This window comes from Geotrypetes seraphini, chromosome 4, assembly GCF_902459505.1.
Source record: "Geotrypetes seraphini chromosome 4, aGeoSer1.1, whole genome shotgun sequence".
Lineage (NCBI taxonomy): Eukaryota > Metazoa > Chordata > Amphibia > Gymnophiona > Dermophiidae > Geotrypetes > Geotrypetes seraphini.
The window spans coordinates 6,718,224-6,738,153 of record NC_047087.1 but is presented as its reverse complement, the minus strand read 5'-3'; the positions used below and the strand labels follow the sequence as shown (position 1 = coordinate 6,738,153).

The following is a 19,930-nucleotide window of genomic DNA, read 5'->3' as shown; positions in this document are numbered from 1 at the left end:
TTTCAGGTCTCTGCCTTTGGGGTCCAGGCGGCTATTTGTGGGGAGCTGGTGGCTCGCGCCGTGTTTCGGTGGACTGAGCGTGTCCTGGATCGGGAGTCTGATGACTGGTCTTTGGTGGATCAGGAGGTGGCGAAGATTGAGATGGCTGCCTCGTTCCTCTCAGATGCTCTTTATGACTTGGTGTGGATCTCGGCTAAGTCTATGGCCTTTGGCGTGGCCGTGCGGTGTATTTTGTGGCTGCGCGCTTGGTCGGCGGAGGCTGCGTCCAAAGCTAAGCTTACTAAATTTCCCTTCCAGGGGTCTTTTTTGTTTCAGGAGGAATTAGATAAGTTGCTTCAGACTCTGACGGACTCAAAGGTGCCCCGTCTGCCTGAGGACCGTGCCCGCCCTGCGTCTCGGGGTGGCACTGCCCGGGGGCGTTTGCGGGAGTTTCGCAAATATCGCCCTGAGCGTGGGGCTGCTTCTTTCCCGGCTCCAGGGTTTTCCCAGGGTCAGTTCTTCCAGCGCATGCAGCCCTTTCGGGGAGCCCGTCGGGGGGCAGGGAATCCCTCCGCCGGTTCCCCCGCTTCCCGTCCTGCACAATGACTCCTTGCCGGCGCCCCCTTTGGTTCCGGTGGGGGCTCGGCTGCGCGACTTTTTCCCCAAATGGGCCGAGATCACGTCCGATCAGTGGGTCCTGGAGGTGGTGCGGGACGGTTATACCCTGGAGTTCGCCCGCTCTCTGCCGGACCTTTTCCTAGCCTCTCCATGTCAGACTCCTTGGAAGACGCAGGCTTTTCGCCAGACCCTTCAGCGCTTGCTAGATCTCAAGGCAGTTGTTCCAGTGCCCCCTCCGGAGTAGGGCGCCGGCAGGTACTCCATTTACTTTGTGGTGCCCAAGAAGGAGGGGACCTTTCGGCCCATCCTGGATTTGAAGGGGGTCAACAGGGCTCTCAAGATTCCCTCTTTTCGCATGGAAACTCTGCGGTCGGTCATTCTGGCGGTTCAGCAGGGGGAGTTTCTCACTTCTCTCGATCTGACGGAGGCCTACTTGCATGTTCCCATTCGGGCCTCTCATCAGCGCTTCCTTCGCTTTGCGATCTTGGGTCGGCACTATCAGTTCTGTGCGCTTCCCTTTGGTCTGGCCACGGCTCCCCGGACGTTCACCAAGGTGATGGTGGTCGTCGCGGCGGCCTTGCGCTCGGAGGACATTCTGGTGCACCCCTACCTGGACGACTGGTTGATTCGGGCAAAGTCGTTGCAGGAGAGCTCCCAGGTTACGGCTCGGGTGGTGGAGTTTCTCCGGTCGCTGGCCTGGGTGGTCAACCTTTCCAAGAGTCGGTTGGTCCCGGCTCAGCGTCTGGAGTACCTTAGGGTTCTGTTCGAGTGGTCTCTTTTCGCGCTTCCCTGCCTACCATTCTAGAGTTCTTGCAGGATGGCCTGGATAGAGGCCTGGCTTGGTCTTCTCTCCGGGTTCAACTTGCGGCCCTGTCGGCTTTTCGAGGGTTGATGACAGGTCAGCGTTTGTCGGCCATTACTGATGTGATTCGCTTTTTGCGGGCGGCCAAGTTGCTCAGGCCTCCCCTACGGCTCTCTGTTCCCTCTTGGGATCTCAATCTGGTTCTCTCTGTTTTGGAGCGCCCGCCTTTCGAGCCGTTGGATGGCTGTTCTTTGAAGGACCTTACTCTGAAGGCGGTCTTTGTGGTGGCCATTACTTCCGCTAGGCGTGTTTCTGAGCTACAGGCTTTCTCTTGTAGGGCTCCCTTCTTGGAGTTTTCTAGGGAATGGGTTGTCTTGCGGCCTGTTCCTTCTTTTCTGCCGAAAGTAGTTTCTCCATTTCATGTCAATCAATCGGTGGTCCTCCCAGTCTTGGGTAGTCGGGAGGGCTCTTCTGAGCAACGGCAGCTGCGCAAGTTGGATGTCGGTCGGGTCCTTCGCTCTTATGTGCAGCGGACCCAGGAAGTCAGGAAATCCGATCATCTCTTTGTCCTTCTGGCGGGTCCTCGTCGGGGGGCTGGCGCTTCTAAGGCTACTATTGCGCGCTGGATCAAGGAGACGATTGCTTCCGCTTATCTTCTGAGACAGAAGCCTGTTCCAGAGTTTCTCAAGGCTCATTCCACTTGGGGTCATGCAGCTTCTTGGATTGAGTCGTCGCTCGTGCCTCCAGTGGATATTTGTAAGGCTGCGGTTTGGTCCTCCTTGCATTCCTTTGTTAGACATTATCGGGTAGATGTTCAGGCGCGTTGGGACGCAGTGTTCGGTGAGCATGTTCTGGTATCGGCCCTGCGGGGTCCCACCCGTGAGAGGGACTGCTTTGGTACGTTCCATTTGTAAAGATTAACCTCTACTGGTCTGGAGAGTGCTAAAGAAGGAGAAATTAGGTTCTTACCTGCTAATTTACTTTCTTTTAGCTTCTCCAGACCAGTAGAGGTCCCCACCCTATCTGTTGTTGTGTTGTTGGGGCTGTTGTGTGGGCAAGTTTTTGTTTTTTGCTGCGGGTTCTAGTATTTTTCTAGGGCCGGGGAGAATTAAAGAACAGCGGCTGTGGCTCGGCTGGCTTAGCTGGCGAGCTGTGGGGACATTTTCCTTCGGGTATTTCTCCTCTGCATTTTCCAACAGCATTTGGGTATGTTATTTGTTACTCCTGTTTGGAGTATTGTTTTCTTTCGGTTTTCCAGTTCTTGGTTCTGCTTGGCTATTCGGCAGACTGATGTAAATAGAGAAGGGAGTATATTATATACTGTCCCACAGATTTGTTTTCAGTCTCCACCTGCTGGTCATGATTGGATATATACCCATTCGTAAAGATTAACCTCTACTGGTCTGGAGAAGCTAAAAGAAATTAAATTAGCAGGTAAGAACCTAATTTCTCCTTGCTTGGGTTTATCTTCCAAGTGTTAAACGAGATGCAACTTATTCAAAACACTTCAGCTCGATTGATATTTAGAATGTTTTGAGTATTTCCGCTCTTTTAGCTAAACTATATTGTCTATTGTATCAAACATTTTCTGGGTTCCTCTGAATTAGTACTAGGTTTAAGTGAGGGTACCATTTTTTAGGACTCTTTTCACTTGCAAAGTCAATTGCTACCAGATGTACGCAGCATGTGGTTTGGTATCTACAGTTATTCTTGCGATTCCTTTGTGAAATTCTCTGATATTGATCAGTGCTCTTAAAGAGGACATTTTCCTTTGGTTTCATCCCTCTCTAGAGCCTTCTTCTTGGCCCTGTTCAAGCACATGATTTTCTTGGAGAAAAGAGGCTGTTCCCGGACAGCTTTGGAGTTCTGCAAACTCATCCTCAGGTGAGTAACCCCAGCATTTTCCATCTGCTTACACCTCATGTCCCCTTTGGATGAGTATGACCTGCCCCTTCCCTCCTACTTTCAAGGGAGTGAGCTCTGCTTCCTTATTGTTACATAAGGCTGTGGGCAGAGACCAAGAAATAAATTCCCTTTATAACTTTAATTTTTGGTGGGCAAATTTTATGTTTAATTTATAGATTTTGAAAAAATGAACGTGGATATGCTGGGACATACTAAGAGATTTAAGTTAATCTGGGACCCTTTGATATCTTTTATGGATTCATTGTAATTGGTTTTTCCTTTGTTCCTGTTGGTATATTGCACACACCCAGGGGGAGGGAGGGCGGAAGGGGGGTATTTCTTAGTATGGTTCTATTCCCTTATGAAATGTTGGTTGGGTGGGGGTTTGTTTGTTTTTTTATTTTGATTGATTATAAATGCATATGTGATTAATATTGTTTGTATAGATACTGTATTGCATTTTTGTTAGCTTTAGAAACTCAATAAAGATTTATTAAAAAGAAAAGAACTAAAGTCCCGTGTGTTGCCCACCAAGAGGGTATTGTGCAGCCCTAGGGGATAGAGAGTGGCAAACCAGCTCCTAGATCGGTTAAAAACCTCTTCTGTACTTTTTTCTTTTTAATTTGAAGAGTCTTTGAGTTCCTCCCATGCCTTTCAACTAGCTCAGTTTCTTTTATCAAAGAAGCCACAACTATCTCCTTTTTCAAGCAAGACCAATAATGGAACAAGTTAGCTGGGAGAATTTGAGGCGAGGGCGGTTTTTTTTCTGGCCTTGGAGACATGTTAACGGTATTGAGTAAAGCCAGTACAGGCTAGCATAACATTTCTGTTTGTTGCATCCAAAGTGGAGGCCCCTGCACAGCGAGTGCAGCCAGTGTCTGCTACAATTAGTTGCCAACACTTATGGCATTCTGTCTGAAAGTGCAGGAGCAGCGAATTCCCACTGCAGCTCCTTAACCCTCCATTGTCCCAAGTACAAAATAAATACCTGTATATAGTATGTAAACTGCTTTGATTAATACCACAGAAAGGCAGTATATCAAGTCCCATCCTCACGAGAGGCTCCTGAGAAAATTAGAGTCATGGGATTGGAGGCAATGTCAAATTGTGGATTGGTTATGAGGAAGAAAACGGAGGGTTAAAAAAAACCCCTATTTTTCTCAATGGAGGAGGGTAAATAGTGGTGTGCCGCAGGGATCTGTACTGGGACCGGTGTTGTCATTCCAATTTCCAGATCATTTATAAGTTAAACAAGTGAGGTGATTAAATTTGCAGATGACACTAAACTGTTCGTAGTTGTTAAAACACATGTGGACTGAACAACTGCAGGAAGACTTAGGAAATGGGAAGACTGGGCATCCAAATGGCAGATGAAATGTAACGTGGACAAATGCAAAGTGATGTACATTGGGAAGAATAATCTAAATCATAGTTACCGGGATTCTAGGGTCCATTTTGGGGGGTCAGCTCTCAAGAAAAAGATCTGTGTCTCATCATGGACAATACATTGAAATCTTCACCCAATGTGCGGCAGCAGCCAACAAAGCAAACAAGATGCTAGGAATTACTAGAAAAGGGATGGTTAACAAGACTAAGCGTGTTATAATGCCTCTCTCATTGGTGCAATCTCCCCTTGAGTATTGCATTCAGTTCTTCTCTCCTTATCTCAAAAAAGATATAGGGCACTAGAAAAGGTTCAAAGAAGAGCCACCAAGATGATAAAGGGGATGGAACTCCTCTCGTATGAGGAAAAGAGACGGCTGAGGGGAGATAGGATTGAAGTCTACAAAATCCGGAGTGGAGTAGAACGGGGACAAGTGGATCGATTTTTTTTTTTTTATTTTTTTTTTTTTTTACTGCGTCATGATTTACAAAGGCTAGGGGACACTTGATGAAGTTACAGGGAAATACTTTAAAACAGGGGTGTCCAACCTGCGGCCCAGTGAAGTATTTTGTTCGGCCCCAGTCAAGGACGATGCAGTGTGTTCTTCTGCTGCCCCCTGGTGTTTACCGTCTTGCCGGCTCCCTCCTCTGTCTTGCTGCAGAGTTTGCACGTTTGTGCAGCACCAGAAACCAATGTGGCCCAGTGAAGCCAAAAGTTTGGACACCCCTGCTTTAAAACCAGTAGGAGGTGATATTTTTTCACTCAGATAATTGTTAAGCTCTAGGATGCATTGCCAGAGGATGTCTAAGAACAGCTAAAGTAGCTAGTTTTTAAAAAAGTTTAGATAAGTTCCTGGAGGAAAAGTCCATAGTCTTCTGTTGAAACAGACATGGGAGAAGCCACTGCTTGCCCTGGATCGGTGACATGGAATTCTGCTAATATTTGGGTTTTTGGCAGGTACTTATGACTTGCATTGGCCTTCGTGAAGATGGGCTACTGGGCTAGGGGGACCATTGTTCTGACCCATTGGGTTCTTTCCCTTTCAGCATTCCCTCTTTCAGTATTATTAGACATCCTTTAATATAGACAAAAAAATGCACCATAAGCTACAGCATCTTCTCGAACTCAGCAGTGATACGTGGTGGACCTCACAGAAATTTGGTTAGGCAACCAACTGGTCAAATGTGAGTCAGGTTCACTTTTTAGAAGAATATCAGCACATTTGACCTGTGCATCTTGGATGTGGTAAATCATGGTTAGAAACTAGAGTTTTTCTACCCTCTCACTAGGCCACTTTCTGGTGAAGGTAGCAGCTGTGGACTGAGTTTCAAAGCTTCCTAAGTCTTGGAACTGTATTGCCAGTTCCTGACGTTGAATGAGGCATGAGAAGGTATTCCATATGCTTTTTGGGTTCCCAAAAAAGAAAGATTATTTCAATTTTGGACCTCAAAATGGTGGTTCAAAGTTTAAATGGAAATCTTAAAGGCCTTAGAGGTGCTTCTTCATATTCTAATTTGACTTCTACCTTGAAGATTATTGACGTTTTCTATCCTGATCGTGCCGTTGTCCCCAGAATATTCTCCAAGGTAATGGTGGTAGCATTTCTGAGCAGTAAGGCATCAGAGTCCAGCCATACTTGGATGAATGGCTCATTCTAGTAAGAGAGTGAGCAAGCAACACCAGGAGTGGGTGGTCAGCTTGCCCAAGAGGAAGCTGGTTCCCCTTGGAGTCCTTAAGAGTTTTTGGGAGCGAGGTTCAACAGAAAAGGAAAATTTCCTGCTGGATCAGAGAGCTGCTATTGCAGCAGTGTCCTCAGGCGTGGGATTGTGTGTAGGTGTTGGTTAGTGACAGCATCCATAGAGGTACTGCTGGCTCATGTTCATATGTGACCTTTACAGGCTTCTCTTTTAAGTTGCCAGTCAGCTCATACACAGAACATAAGAAATGCCTGCACCGGATCAGATCTTGGGTCCATCTAGTCCGGCGATCCGCACTCGCGGAGGCTCAGCCAATCCTACCCTGGCGAATACCTTAGTTACTCGTATCCATTAATGTGTCTTTCAAGAAGATGTGCATCCAACTTGCCCTTAAATCCTTGAATGGTGGTTTCCTCCATAACCTCTTCCAGGAGAGCGTTCCAGGCGTTCACTACTCGCTGTGTGAAGCAGAACTTTCTGACAGTCTTCTGAAGTCGGGCATCCCTGGATGAAGCAAGCTAAAGGTAGTATGGAGTAGTGGCTTCAAGTGACAAATCTTCTCAGTGGTGTGAGCCTTCTCTAATAGGAAATATACTCCCAATGTGTTTGAGGAGAGCTGCCGCATTGCAGCGCTGTACCTGGCAGAAAGGAGAGGGAGTTGTAAAGGGAGATCTTAGAGAGTGGGGGAAGAGGATGGAGCTCCATGCAGTTGTGCCAGTTGACATTCGCAGAGCGGTGACCTGGCCTTTGCTGCCTGTGGGGCCCTTTTAAGCTTGGCACACGCTAAATGCTAGGAAGCCTGTAGGTAGAAAAGGGACTTTAAAGAATTTAGAAGTGAAAGGGCCCATATGTTTCCTAAGCACTATAGATGAGATGTGGCTGAAAGAGCAGGTTTGAACTGATCTGGCCTTTTGGGCTTTAGTTTCTGAGTGGGGTAGGTGGGAAAGGAAATGGGTTTTTCTATGAACAAGTTTGCTGCTTTTGTTCATTATGTCAACTAGTGCATTCGATTTAGGGTTGTTCGATTCATACTGGCTGAACGACCTCGGTGAGAATTGTTCTCTCTTCACAGGGTGGGGTTATGGGAGGAGAAAATGAAAACATTGTTGCACCTTTGTTTGGATGGATTCTCCTATACCACGAGTGCTCTTCGTTCAAAGATCAGTAAAAAGATTTGAACTTAAAATTAGGTCTTACCTGGTCATTTCCCTATTCTGCTTGCATCTATTTTCTTTATAGCTGTTTTAGTTTAGCAGCATTTCGTGAGAAAGAGAAGATGTTATGCCAAATCCTCCAGAGTGGAGTTCAAGGCGGGTTATAACAACCCAAATACCCTATGCAGTAAAAAGTCTAGCTGTACTCCCAGCGCACTGATCTCAAGCGTATAGTTCAGAACTCAAGTCGAGCTTGGCTCCTAGCCAGAACCCCTTGAAGACCAATGTTCTTAGGGTGTGCAAACGGAAAGATCTTGATTGGGAGAGAGAGAAGAATCAGTCTGAATTTTAGCTTATTGCTTGGTCATTCAAAATATTGAGGGCTCCATGGTACCCTTATTGGGCAAAGCACATAGGACTTATTTATGTTTCCATCCACTAGTTCTGGATTGGTCTGGTGGGACTCAAGGAAAGAAAATTAGCAGATCTAATTTTTCCTGGTTCCCTGTACCCCTCTTTGGTGAGTAAGTCTCTCACATTGCTTTTCTGGACATCCTTTGGGAGAAGTAAGACCCGTGTTTCTTGTCTGCTCAGGTCCCATGTCTCTGTGAACACAAATGCATAACATCCTCTATATCAGCTGGTTCAGTCCTGTACCTGACTTTCTGCCTTAATGTTTGTCTTTATTCTGTTGTTGTTAAAGTTTTGCAGATATAGAAAGTTCTTAACCTTGACTGTGCATCCTTTTCCTCTGAAGCTTGGATCCTGAGGATGACCCACTGTGCTTACTTCTAATAATTGATTTCCTGTCTCTACGAGCCCGGGAGTACCTGTTCCTGACCCGTGTGTTCCAGGAGTGGGAGGTGGGTTCTCAATGCACAGTCATGGTAGGAGGGTGGCAGAGATCAGAAATGGTCAGCTGCCATCCATTGGAGGTCTACTGCATGAGAGCATTGTACGCTGCTCAGAATTGCAGAAGAAGTGGGGTACAGCTGTGTCCTATCAACTCAGAAGGTTGCAGTGAGACTCAATCTGGATTCTCCATCTCTCATCACTGGTTTCCAGTTCTGATCAGAGCCCAGTTTAAAGTTATATATATTTTTTTTCATACTTGGGGAAGAGAAGATCCTTATCTATTTTAATTGATGTTTGTCAGTATAGGCCGCTAGACATTCCTTCTGGGAAGAGAGGTGGGAGTAGGGGGAAGTCCTTCCGGAGTTGCTGCGCAAGCTTGGGAGGGTATTCTCCAAGTGTGCTGGGAGTGGGAATGGGACCTGCTGGGTACTTAAGTGACATGAAGCTGAGCTCAGTGGACCACTGATGCAATTATATTCTTCTGAGCTTCTGCTAACCTGTTCTCTTAGGACTAAGACCTGATCTCTGTTAGCTCTTGCTGGAAGATGTTGAGTTAACAGATTGGATACTCTAGTTTCTGGCAGGAATGGTGCAGTGTTTTCTACAGCTGGGTCCATTCTTAGATGCAATGCCCATGATTGATTTTTCTTTTTCATTCCTAGACTCACCGGAATCTCTCACAGCTCCCGAACTTTGCCTTTTCAGTGCCCTTAGCCTACTTTTTCCTGAGTCAGCAGGAAGATATCTCAGAGTCTGACCTCACCAATTTTCAGGAAAAGGCTGCCCACCTCATCCAGAATGCACTCATTATGTTTCCTGGTGGTAAGTATCATTTATCTCATTACACCTTAATGCAAGGACTTAGAGCACACATATCAAACACAAGGCCCAGGGGCCAAATCCGTCCTGCCTGGCAGTTTTATGTGGCCCTCGGTGACTGTGTCACATCTGAGTGTCTGACTGTTCAGCCCCGGTCCCAATGGCGTTCCAAGCACCTCATCATGCTGCCTCAGTACCCATTTGCAGGCAGAAGGACCCAGTCCCAGTGTAAAAGCTAGGTTGGAGCAGGGCGCTCCACAGAAGTGCCTGATTGTGCTACTGGTGTCTCAGGGTGAGGAAGGATCTGTGTTTTAGATTTTGGCCCCTGAGTTTGACACCCCTGGCTTAGAGAGAACAGGATCAGCAGTGAAAGTCCAGCACGTTGAGAAAGATAGGTACAGGAGACAAATTTCTTTCATGCTTTTAAAAACATCTTTTCAGCACTGTTAGGGTTAATTTTCCTTTATTCTCCTCCTTCTTCTCCACTGATTTCTTCACAGTATTATTAGATGTCATTTTGCAGAGCATTATAGGAGAGAATGTGACACTGGAGCATGTATTAAGAGAGAGGATAAGAGTAAGCTGTGAACCTAGAGGTCAACTGATAGCAAAATCCAAATTCCACCAGACCAGTTCAGAATTAACAGATTATGCTGTTCAGCCAGCAGATGGGGACATAAAAACGTACCTTGTGAGCCCCATCCTATGTAAGGTACTGTGCAGCCAATCCCAACCCACAGTCTGGGAGTTGCAGAAATCAACATCCTCCGTAGCCTGAGAGAACATAGGAATTGCCGCTGCTGGGTCAGACCTGTGGTCCATCGTGCCCAGCAGTCCGCTCACGCAGCGGCCCCCAGGTCAAAGACCAGTGCTCTAAATGAGTCCAGCCTCACCTGCTTACCTTCCAGTTTAGCAGGAACTTGTCTAACTTTGTCTTGAATCCCTGGAGGGAGTTTTTCCCTTTAACAGACTCCTGAAGAGCGTTCCAGTTTTCTACCATTCTCTGGGTGAAGAAGAACCTCCTTACGTTTGTACGGAATCTATCCCCTTTCAACTTTAGAGAATGCCCTCTCGTTCTCCCTACCTTGGAGAGGGTGAACAATCTGTCTTTATCTGCTAAATCTATTCCCTTCAGTATTTTCAAGGGAGAAGAGGCCCAGTTTCTCCAGTCTCTCACTGTACGGTAACTCCTCCAGCCCCTTAACCATTTTAGTCACTCTTCTCTGGACCCTTTTGAGTAGTACCGTGTCCTTCATGTATGGCGACCAGTGCTGGATGCAGTACTCCAGGTGAGGGCGCACCATCGACATGCATCACTTTACACTTATCCACGTTAAACCTCATCTGCCATGAGGATGCCCATTCCTCATGCCTGATTATGTCACGTTGCAGATCTTCGCAATCCCCCTGCGTCTTCACTACTCTGAATAACTTTGTATCGCCTGCAAATCTAATCACTTCGCTCGTTGTACCAATGTCCAGATCGTTTAGTCAACAGATCCAGTTGCAATTTCTGCAAGCAGTCTGTACAAAAGTCTCTTGCAGTAGCTAAATTATCAAGACATTTTGTTCTGGTCGCCATAGTCTCAGCACGGTGTATTTTGGAACGCTATGCTCTTTTGTGCAGGGAACCCTTTCTCTGTATTACTGATGCGTTCTCCATACTGTACCTTCCTTCTTGCTGAAGGTTGTCTCGGCTTTCCATGTCAACCAGGAGGTTAGTTGCCTGCATTTCATCCAACAGGTTAGGAGTGCAAAGATCAGATCTTAGCAAATTGGATGTCCATTATTTGTAAAGGACTCTTAAGTTCAGTCTGTCTGATCACCTTTGTTTTGTCCTAACTGCTGCTACTCACCGTGGTAGACTGGCATCTGATTGCTCTAGGGATTTCAGTGGCCATTTCCACAACTTGCATTGCCCGCAGCAAGCAGCTGCCAATCTTGCTTAAGGCATATTCGACAAATAGTATGGCTGCGTTGTGGGCGGAAACTCATGCAACTGAGTGGTTGTTGCAGCACATTCTGATCCTGATTTCGAGACCTCTGTTTTGAGGGCAGGCTCTTCTGCCCCTCCTTAGTTAACATAGCTTTGGTACGTCACCTAGCATATGGAATCCGGAAGGGGCATAACAGAATAGAAGATTAGGTTTATACCTTCGATATCTTCTTTCTGTTGGTCCTCGTCCTCTCTGTCTTCTCTCAGTTGTTTGGAGTTGCCTGCTCCTTTCTGCCTCGGTTACTCTCATTACAGGCTTGAAGATTTTCCAGCCAGTTGCCAGATCCTGTAGAGAGTTTCTGTAACTATGCACATTACTGAAGGCTTTTCTTGGGGTGCTCTCTGCATACTGCAGATTAGTTCTGCATTGTTTCCAACAGTGGCCAACCCAGGTCCCAAACACCTAGCAAGATCCCAAGTAGTAAAACAGATTTTTTGCTGCTTATCTTAGGAATAAGCAGTGGATTTCCCCAAGCCACCTCAAGAATGGCCTATGGACTTTTAGGAAATTATCCAAACCTTTTTTAAACCCTGCTAAGCTAACTGATTTCTCCACATTTCTCTGGCAACAAATTCCAGAAAGTTAATTGAGTCTATTTTCAGACAACTTTCAAATTACTTAGATGAATTCTCTATACTGTTAGTTTTCATTCTAATTTTAGTACAGAAACCTTAGTTATCCTTGATTTTAAAAATTCAACAGCTTCTGTCTCAGAATCGTTATGCAATATTATTACAATTCGATCTATCAGCGGCCTTCGCTGTAGTAAACCAACTTCTTTCAGAACTGGGCCTAGAGGGAAAAGTTCTAAATTGATTGAAAGGATTTCTTACACTGCGGCGTCCCTCGGGATTCACCATGATCTCCTATTCTTTTTAACATCTACATGACCACACTAAATCTTCACCAATTGCTCACCTATGCTGATGATATTTTTATCTTATTGGAAGTTTTAAATAACTTCTCTGCTAACATCAGTTCCTGTATTGCCAAACTACAGCAAAGACCAAACGGTTATGGTTTGGCCCTCAACTTGCAATTTTGCAATACTGGAGAGGTTTTGCCAATCGAGTTCTCTTAAAGAGTCTTGGGAATCTTTTTAGATTCCTCTTTCATTCAATTCTCTTAAGAGATGCTTTTTGAGCTGACGTCCTCTATTTTACCAACGCTATTTTGTAGCTTATTTATTTCGTTTTCTATCCTCTTGTCCCCAAAGAGCTCAGAACGGGTTACAGGTTTAACACTCGTACATAATTTCTGTTCAAGTTTACAATACAAGTTTTTCTCCTAACTTGATACATACTAGGGTCTAATATTAATAGACATAATATAAAGTTTACCAGTTACAGTTTTCCATAGTTATCCTAATTTGACACACAGAAAGTTACAGCTTATGATACAAGTTGTCCTTAGGTGACACATACTGGTTCTGGTACCAATCAATCATTTCATCCCAACTAGACTATTGCAATGCCATCTATATTAGTTTCAAGTAAAGGAAATGAGAAAAGATTGCAGTTAATTAAAAATAAACTGCAAGGATGATTTTTGGGAAATCAAAATTCGATCATGTGATACCTTTGCTAAACCCTACATTGGCTTCCGTTTCGTTTTAGAATCCAGTTCAAATGTGCTAGTATAGTATTTAAAATTATACGCGGTCTCTTTGATTCATGGATTCCTTTGTCCTTAAATTTTTCAAGATTTTCGGGGTTGTAGACCTGTTCATACATAGAAACTCTCCTTTCCCTCTGTTAAAGGTATCGGATCAGTCAGTAAAATGACTCATTCTTTTTTGTTTTTATTAACTGCATTGTGGAATGATCTACCTTCTCAAATAAGATCTTGTATTTCACTTCAGATCTTCTGAAAAATCTTAAAATCCATTTTTAGATAAACTGTTGTAAACCGAGTCGAGCCCTGTTTTTATTTTTATTTTTTTAGGGATGACTCAGTATATAAATCTAAGATTAGATTATGGTTAGTAGGGAGTCTAATCTACTTGGGGGTTCAATTCCTCTCTCCTTGTCTGTTGGATAAATTGGGCAGAGTCTCTTGGCTGTGATACTGAGGGGTGGGGGTGGGGGGTAAATTGCATGCTGTCTCTAGTAGGGCATAACACAGCCTTTTCTGTCTCCATCTGCTTGTAGAGAGGACTGGTCTGATAAGATTCAATAAAATTAGTAGATTAAATTTCTCTTAGTAGGAGGGAGAGGAGCAAAAGATTGGGTGAGTTGGGGAAGGAACGGGAACATCAGATTTAAAGGTGGGAAATCCCCATCCCACACACAGGATAAATGTAATGTAATGTAATGTAATTTATTTCTTATATACCGCTAAACTCCGTTAGGATTCTAAGCGGTTTACAGAAAAATAGACAATAGGGTGCATTAAAATTATAAGTAAAATAGGTACTTAGACATTCCCTTACTGTCCCGAAGGCTCACAATCTAACTAAAGTACCTGATGTAGAGGGTGGTCAGAGAAGTAGACACTGATTCTATGGTTTCCCTTCCAGTCCTCCTGCCCTTGCTGGATCACTGTGGAATACAACCGGATTCAAGAGTCTCATCCCATTCCTTCTTTGGGCTGACAGCTCAAATAAGGTAAACGGTCAACTGCAAAATGAAGAGTCACGGAGCTGCTCTTCAAATTGCCATTAACTGTAGAATTTATAGTAGTGGGAGGGCCTGATGTTTCCAGATGTGTGTGGGCACTCTTTGGAGGTAGCTGTTCTTTCAGCCTGAAAAAATAAAGGAAGGATCGAGGGGGAGCAAGACCTTCTTTCTGGCTTTCAGACAGGTGTTTTTGGATAGTTGTACTTTAATCAGTGCATTTAATCTTGTTCAAGTTTGATTGTGTTTAATATACCGACCATCAACATGTACCTGGCCGGTTTACAATGCTAAAAATTTGTCAATTGCAGTTCCTGTACTTTTTTGCTATCCATAAAGCAGAGGAAACTTAGTGAGATGTGAATCGGAGCTTTTAAACAACAAAAGGCAGGAGTCTGCCTCTTCAGTCCTTTTCCCACTGGTTTGTTTCCTTGAGATGTGCTGGGCACATAGTGGGTTTTACAGACCTGAACCTTGGAAGCTCATTTTGTGTAATGCCTATTCTTTAGCACTCTCCAGACCAGTAGAGGTTAACTTTACGAATGGGTATATATCTAATCATGACCAGCAGGTGGAGACTGAAAACAAAACTTTGGGACAGTATATCCTAGCCCCTCCTCTCTATTTCCCTCAGTCTTCTTTCAGTCTCCAGCAGGTGTTGAGTGATCTGTACCCATCTCCCTTGGTAGGGCTGTTGGAATTTGTTTAGGGGGTTTATTGTCCCTGTTTTTAGCCGGACGGAGCTTGGACGGACTCTGTTTGGGGGTTCGTCCGACCTCGGGGGTGTCAAACCCGGCGGGTCACGAGCGGGGTCCCTCCCCCCACTTCCTCCACCTCCCCACATTTTTTTAGAGGAGCCTCAGCAGTAAGCCTTGCCCCCTAAGTCAAGCAAGGCATATTGCTTCGAGAGCCTGTGGAGTCTGTTCTGTAAAAAAAAAAAAAAAAAAATCCTGAGGTAGTGCTGGTCTGAAGGGTTGTTTCCCTTTAAGAAAACTGTATTTTACTGTATTTTTTCATGTAACCAGCACTTTTTTATAGCTAGGTCGCGTCTGGAGCAATTGTGCCCTTCTCCGGGGGAGTAGGACACAATTTTAGTCCAGCCGCGAGGCACTCGCGGCCGGCCTGAACTCGGCGGTTTGGGTCGGTGAGGTGGTGGAGCTCCGTCGGCAGCGGCTGCAGGCGCCCAGAGCTCCCCGCCGATGGTGCCTCGCGAGTCGGCTTGGAGCAGTGGGGAAGCCCGGTCTTCCACAACCGCCCACGGAGGAATTCCCCGAAGGATTCCCTCTCAGCTGATTTTTTGACAGCTGATGCCGGCTTGCCTGCTTTAGCGGCTGAGACTATTCAGGTTTCTCAGCCGCTTCAGGCTATGGAGGGAGCTTTTTTGGCTGGAAAACCGCCATCTTCTCTGTCTGGCCCCTCCATTTTGTCTTCCACCTCAGGTGACCTTCCCCCTGTTTTGACTATGCAGGGGCAAGGTTCTGCTGGGTCCCCTGCTGTGGCAGGGAGTCCCTTGGGACCCTCGGGGGGTTTTTCTCCTGAATTTTTCTTTTCTTTATGCAGAGCCTATTTTCAGGCAACTGGGGGTCCCGGTTGCGCCCAGGGGGTTTCGGGGGGTGGGTTTTCCTCCGCGCTCCCTGCGGCTTTGCCTCTTTCGTCTGGCGTGACGTCCCCTCCGCCGCCTCCCTTGTCCAAGCGTCCGCGGGTGTCGTGGGACGAGAATTTGTGGTCGGAGGAACGGGTCGGTCTGGAGGAGGACCTGGACCCTTCTGAGGAGTTCCAGGACTCTCTGGAGGGGACGGAAGCTGGGGGCGGGTTGTCGGATTTCCCGTTCTCCAGTGACGAGGCGTCCGTGGTGCGCCTTTTTCAGAAAGATGAGCTGCCTGACCTTATTCAACAGGTTTCTTCGGTTTTGCGTTTTGAGGACGCGCCGCCGGAGACTCCGCGTGTGGGGGACCCCCTGTTACGGGGGATCCGTTCCGTTTCCCGCTCTTTTCCTATGCATCAGGATATTCGGGATATTATTCTGGAGCAGTGGAAAACGCCGGAGACGCCGTTTCGGCTGGCGCGCAGCATGGCTCGCCTGTATCCCATTCCTGAAGGGGATCGGGCTACGTTAGCTTCGCCAGTCGTGGATGCGGTGGTCTCGGCAATTTCCAAGCGGCATACCGTGCCTGTTGAGGGCGGTTCTGCCTTGCGGGACCCTGAGGAGCGCAAATTGGAGAGCATCCTTAAGCAAAATTTTCAGGTCTCTGCCTTTGGGGTCCAGGCGGCTATTTGTGGGGGACTGGTCGCTCGCGCCGTTTTTCGGTGGGCGGAGCGGGTCTTGGATCGAGAGTCTGACGACTGGTCTCTGGTGGATCAGGAGGTTGCGAAGATTGAGATGGCGGCCTCATTCCTCTCATATGCTCTATATGACTTGGTGCGGATATCGGCTAAGTCTATGGCTTTTGGCGTGGCCGCAAGGCGTGTGTTGTGGCTGCGCGCTTGGGCGGCGGATGCTGCGTCCAAAGCTAAGCTTACTAAATTTCCCTTTCGGGGGTCGTTTTTGTTTGGAGAGGACTTGGATAAGTTGATTCAGACTCTGTCGGACTCGATAGTTCCCCGTCTGCCGGAGGACCGTGCCCGCCCGGCGTCTCGGGGGGGTGCGGCCAGGGGGCGTTTGCGGGATTTTCGCAAGTATCGCCCTGGGCGTGGGGCTGCTTCTTTCCAGTCTCCGGGATTTTCCCGGGGTCGGTTCTTCCAGCGCATGCAGCCCTTTCGGGGGGCCCGTCGGGGGGCAGGGAATCCCTCCGCCGGTTCCCCCGCTTCCCGTCCTGCACAATGACGCCTTGCCGGCGCCCCCTTTGGTTCCGGTGGGGGCTCAGCTGCGCGAATTTTTCCCCAAATGGGCCGAGATCACGTCCGATCGGTGGGTCCTGGAGGTGGTGCGGGACGGTTATGCCCTGGAGTTCGCCCGCTCTCTGCCGGATTTTTTCCTCGCTTCTCCGTGTCAGACTCCGGGGAAGACGCAGGCTTTTCGCCAGACCCTTCAGCGCTTGCTAGATCTCAGGGCAGTTGTTCCGGTGCCCCCTCCGGAGTGGGGCACGGGCAGGTACTCCATTTACTTTGTGGTGCCCAAAAAGGAGGGGACCTTTCGGCCCATCCTCGATTTAAAAGGGGTCAACAGGGCTCTCAAGATTCCCTCTTTCCGTATGGAAACTCTGCGGTCGGTCATTCTGGCGGTTCAGCCGGGGGAGTTTCTCACTTCTCTCGATCTGACGGAGGCCTACTTGCATGTTCCCATTCGGGCCTCTCATCAGCGTTTCCTGCGCTTTGCGATCTTGGGTCGGCACTTTCAGTTCTGTGCGCTTCCCTTTGGGCTGGCCACGGCTCCTCGGACGTTCACCAAGGTGATGGTGGTCGTCGCGGCAGCCTTGCGGTCGGAGGGCATCCTGGTACACCCCTACCTGGACGACTGGTTAATTCGGGCAAAGTCGTTGCAGGAAAGCTCCCGGGTTACTGCTCGGGTGGTGGAGTTTCTCCGGTCGCTGGGCTGGGTGGTCAACCTTTCCAAGAGTCGGTTGGTCCCGGCTCAGCGTCTGGAGTACCTAGGGGTGCTGTTCGACACCTCCTTGGGGAGGGTCTTCCTCCCAGAGGGCCGGGTGAGCAAATTGCAATCTCAGATTCGCCTGCTTTTGGCGTCCCGGTGTCCTCGGGCGCGAGATTTCCTCCAGGTCTTGGGGTCGATGGCGGCGTCCCTGGACGTGGTGAGGTGGGCGCGGGCCCACTTGCGTCCTCTCCAGTATGCTCTGCTCCGGAGGTGGTCTCCCCAGAGGCACGGGATGGATGTTCCGGTTCCCCTGCGAGGCTTGGCGCGCTGCAGTCTGCGTTGGTGGCTCCAGACCCCTCACCTTGTTCAGGGGGTGGGTCTGGATCTCCCGCAGTGGACGGTGCTCCTGACGGATGCGAGTCTCTTGGGTTGGGGGGCTCAGTGTTTGGGTCACTCGGCTCAGGGCACCTGGTCCGCGGAGGAGGCCGCCTGGTCGATCAACGTGTTGGAGACCAGAGCGGTCCGTCTGGCGCTGTTGGCTTTCCACTCCCTGTTGATGGGCAAGTCGGTCAGAGTGCTGTCGGACAATGCCACGGCGGTGGCTTATGTCAATCGTCAGGGGGGCACCAAGAGCACTCAGGTGGCGCAGGAGGCGGCTCTGCTCATGGTTTGGGCGGAATCCCATCTGCTGGACCTCTCGGCCTCTCATATAGCCGGAGTAGAAAATGTTCAGGCAGACTTCCTCAGTCGTCACTTCCTAGATCCAGGAGAGTGGTGTCTCGGCGCCGAGGCGTTTCAGTTGATAGTGCAGGCTTGGGGGCAGCCCCTGATGGACCTGATGGCCACGGGTGGCAACGCCAAAGTGCCCCGCTTCTTCAGTCGTCGCAGGGACGGTCTGGCCGAGGGTCTGGATGCTCTGGTCCAGCAGTGGCCAACGGAGGGGCTGTTGTATGTGTTCCCTCCTTGGCCGCTGGTGGGCAGAGTGCTTCTTCGCATTGTTCACCATCCGGGTTTGGTGGTGCTGGTGGCGCCGGATTGGCCTCGCCGTCCGTGGTATGCGGATCTGGTGAGGCACCTGGTAGCGGATCCTCTTCCTCTGCCTCTCTCGGACGACCTTCTGATGCAGGGTCCCATTCCCATGTTCGACCCGTCTCCCTTCTGTCTTACGGCGTGGCTCTTGAAAGGGGTCGCCTTAGCAAGAAGGGATATTCAGACAAGGTTATCTCTACACTGTTGGGGTCCCGGAGGCTTTCTACCTCTCGGGCTTATGTGCGGGTTTGGCGTCTCTTTGAGGAATGGTGTCGGGCGCGGGGAGTGACCTCTTTTCGCGCTTCTCTGCCTAACATTCTAGAGTTCTTGCAGGATGGCCTGGATAGAGGCCTGGCTTGGTCTTCTCTCCGGGTTCATCTTGCGGCCCTGTCGGCTTTTCGAGGGTTGGTGTCAGGTCAGCGTTTATCGGCTCTTCCTGATGTGATTCGGTTTTTGCGGGCGGCCAAGTTTCTTAGGCCTCCCCTACGGCCCTCGGTTCCCTCTTGGGATCTTAATCTGGTTCTCTCTGTTTTGGTGCGTCCGCCTTTCGAGCCCTTGGACGTCTGTTCTTTGAAGGACCTTACTTTGAAGGCGGTCTTTTTGGTGGCCATTACTTCTGCTAGGCGTGTTTCTGAGCTGCAGGGTTTCTCTTGTAGGGCTCCCTTCTTGGAGTTTTCTAGGGAGCGGGTCGTCTTGCGGCCTGTTCCTTCCTTTCTGCCGAAGGTTGTTTCTCCTTTTCATGTCAATCAATCGGTGGTTCTCCCAGTCTTGGGTGGTCGGGAGGGCTCTTCTGAGCAACGGCAGCTGCGCAAGTTGGATGTCGGTCGGGTCCTTCGCTCTTATGTGCAGCGGACCCAGGAATTCCGGAAGTCCGATCATCTCTTTGTCCTCCTGGCGGGTCCTCGTCGGGGAGCTGGCGCTTCTAAGGCTACTATTGCGCGCTGGATCAAGGAGACGATTGCTTCCGCTTATCTTCTGAAACAGCAGCCTGTTCCGGAGTTTCTCAAGGCTCATTCCACTCGGGGTCAGGCGGCTTCTTGGGCTGAGTCGTCGCTCGTGCCTCCAGTGGATATTTGTAAGGCTGCGGTTTGGTCTTCCTTGCATTCCTTTGTTCGTCATTATCGGGTTGATGTGCAGGCGCGTCGGGACGCGGTGTTCGGTGAGCGTGTATTGGTATCGGCCCTTCGGGGGTCCCGCCCGTGAGAGGGACTGCTTTGGTACGTCCCATTCGTAAAGTTAACCTCTACTGGTCTGGAGAGTGCTAAAGAAGGAGAAATTAGGTTCTTACCTGCTAATTTACTTTCTTTTAGCTTCTCCAGACCAGTAGAGGTCCCCACCCTGTCTGTTGTTGTTGTTGTTGGGGCTGTTGCGCGGGCAGTTTTTGGTTTTTGCTGCGGGTTCTAGTATTTTTCTAGGGCCGGGGAGAATTGAAGAACAGCGGCTGTGGCTCGGCTGGCTTAGCTGGCGAGCTGTGGGGACATTCTTCCTTCGGGAATTTCTCCTCTGCATTTTCCAACAGCATTTTGGGTATGTTATTTGTTACTCCT

General features: G+C 48.6%; 1 protein-coding gene across 1 annotated transcript in view; it reads left to right on the top strand.

Moving 5' to 3' along the window:
- The window catches only part of TCF25 (transcription factor 25), an 82,583-nt gene that overhangs the window by 35,535 nt on the left and 27,118 nt on the right, over positions 1-19,930 (top strand). The window contains exons 10-13 of the mRNA XM_033941245.1: positions 3,191-3,283; positions 8,297-8,402; positions 9,057-9,216; positions 13,729-13,816. Coding sequence (XP_033797136.1) covers positions 3,191-3,283; positions 8,297-8,402; positions 9,057-9,216; positions 13,729-13,816 — 447 coding nt within the window. The remainder of the gene's footprint in view (positions 1-3,190; positions 3,284-8,296; positions 8,403-9,056; positions 9,217-13,728; positions 13,817-19,930) is intronic.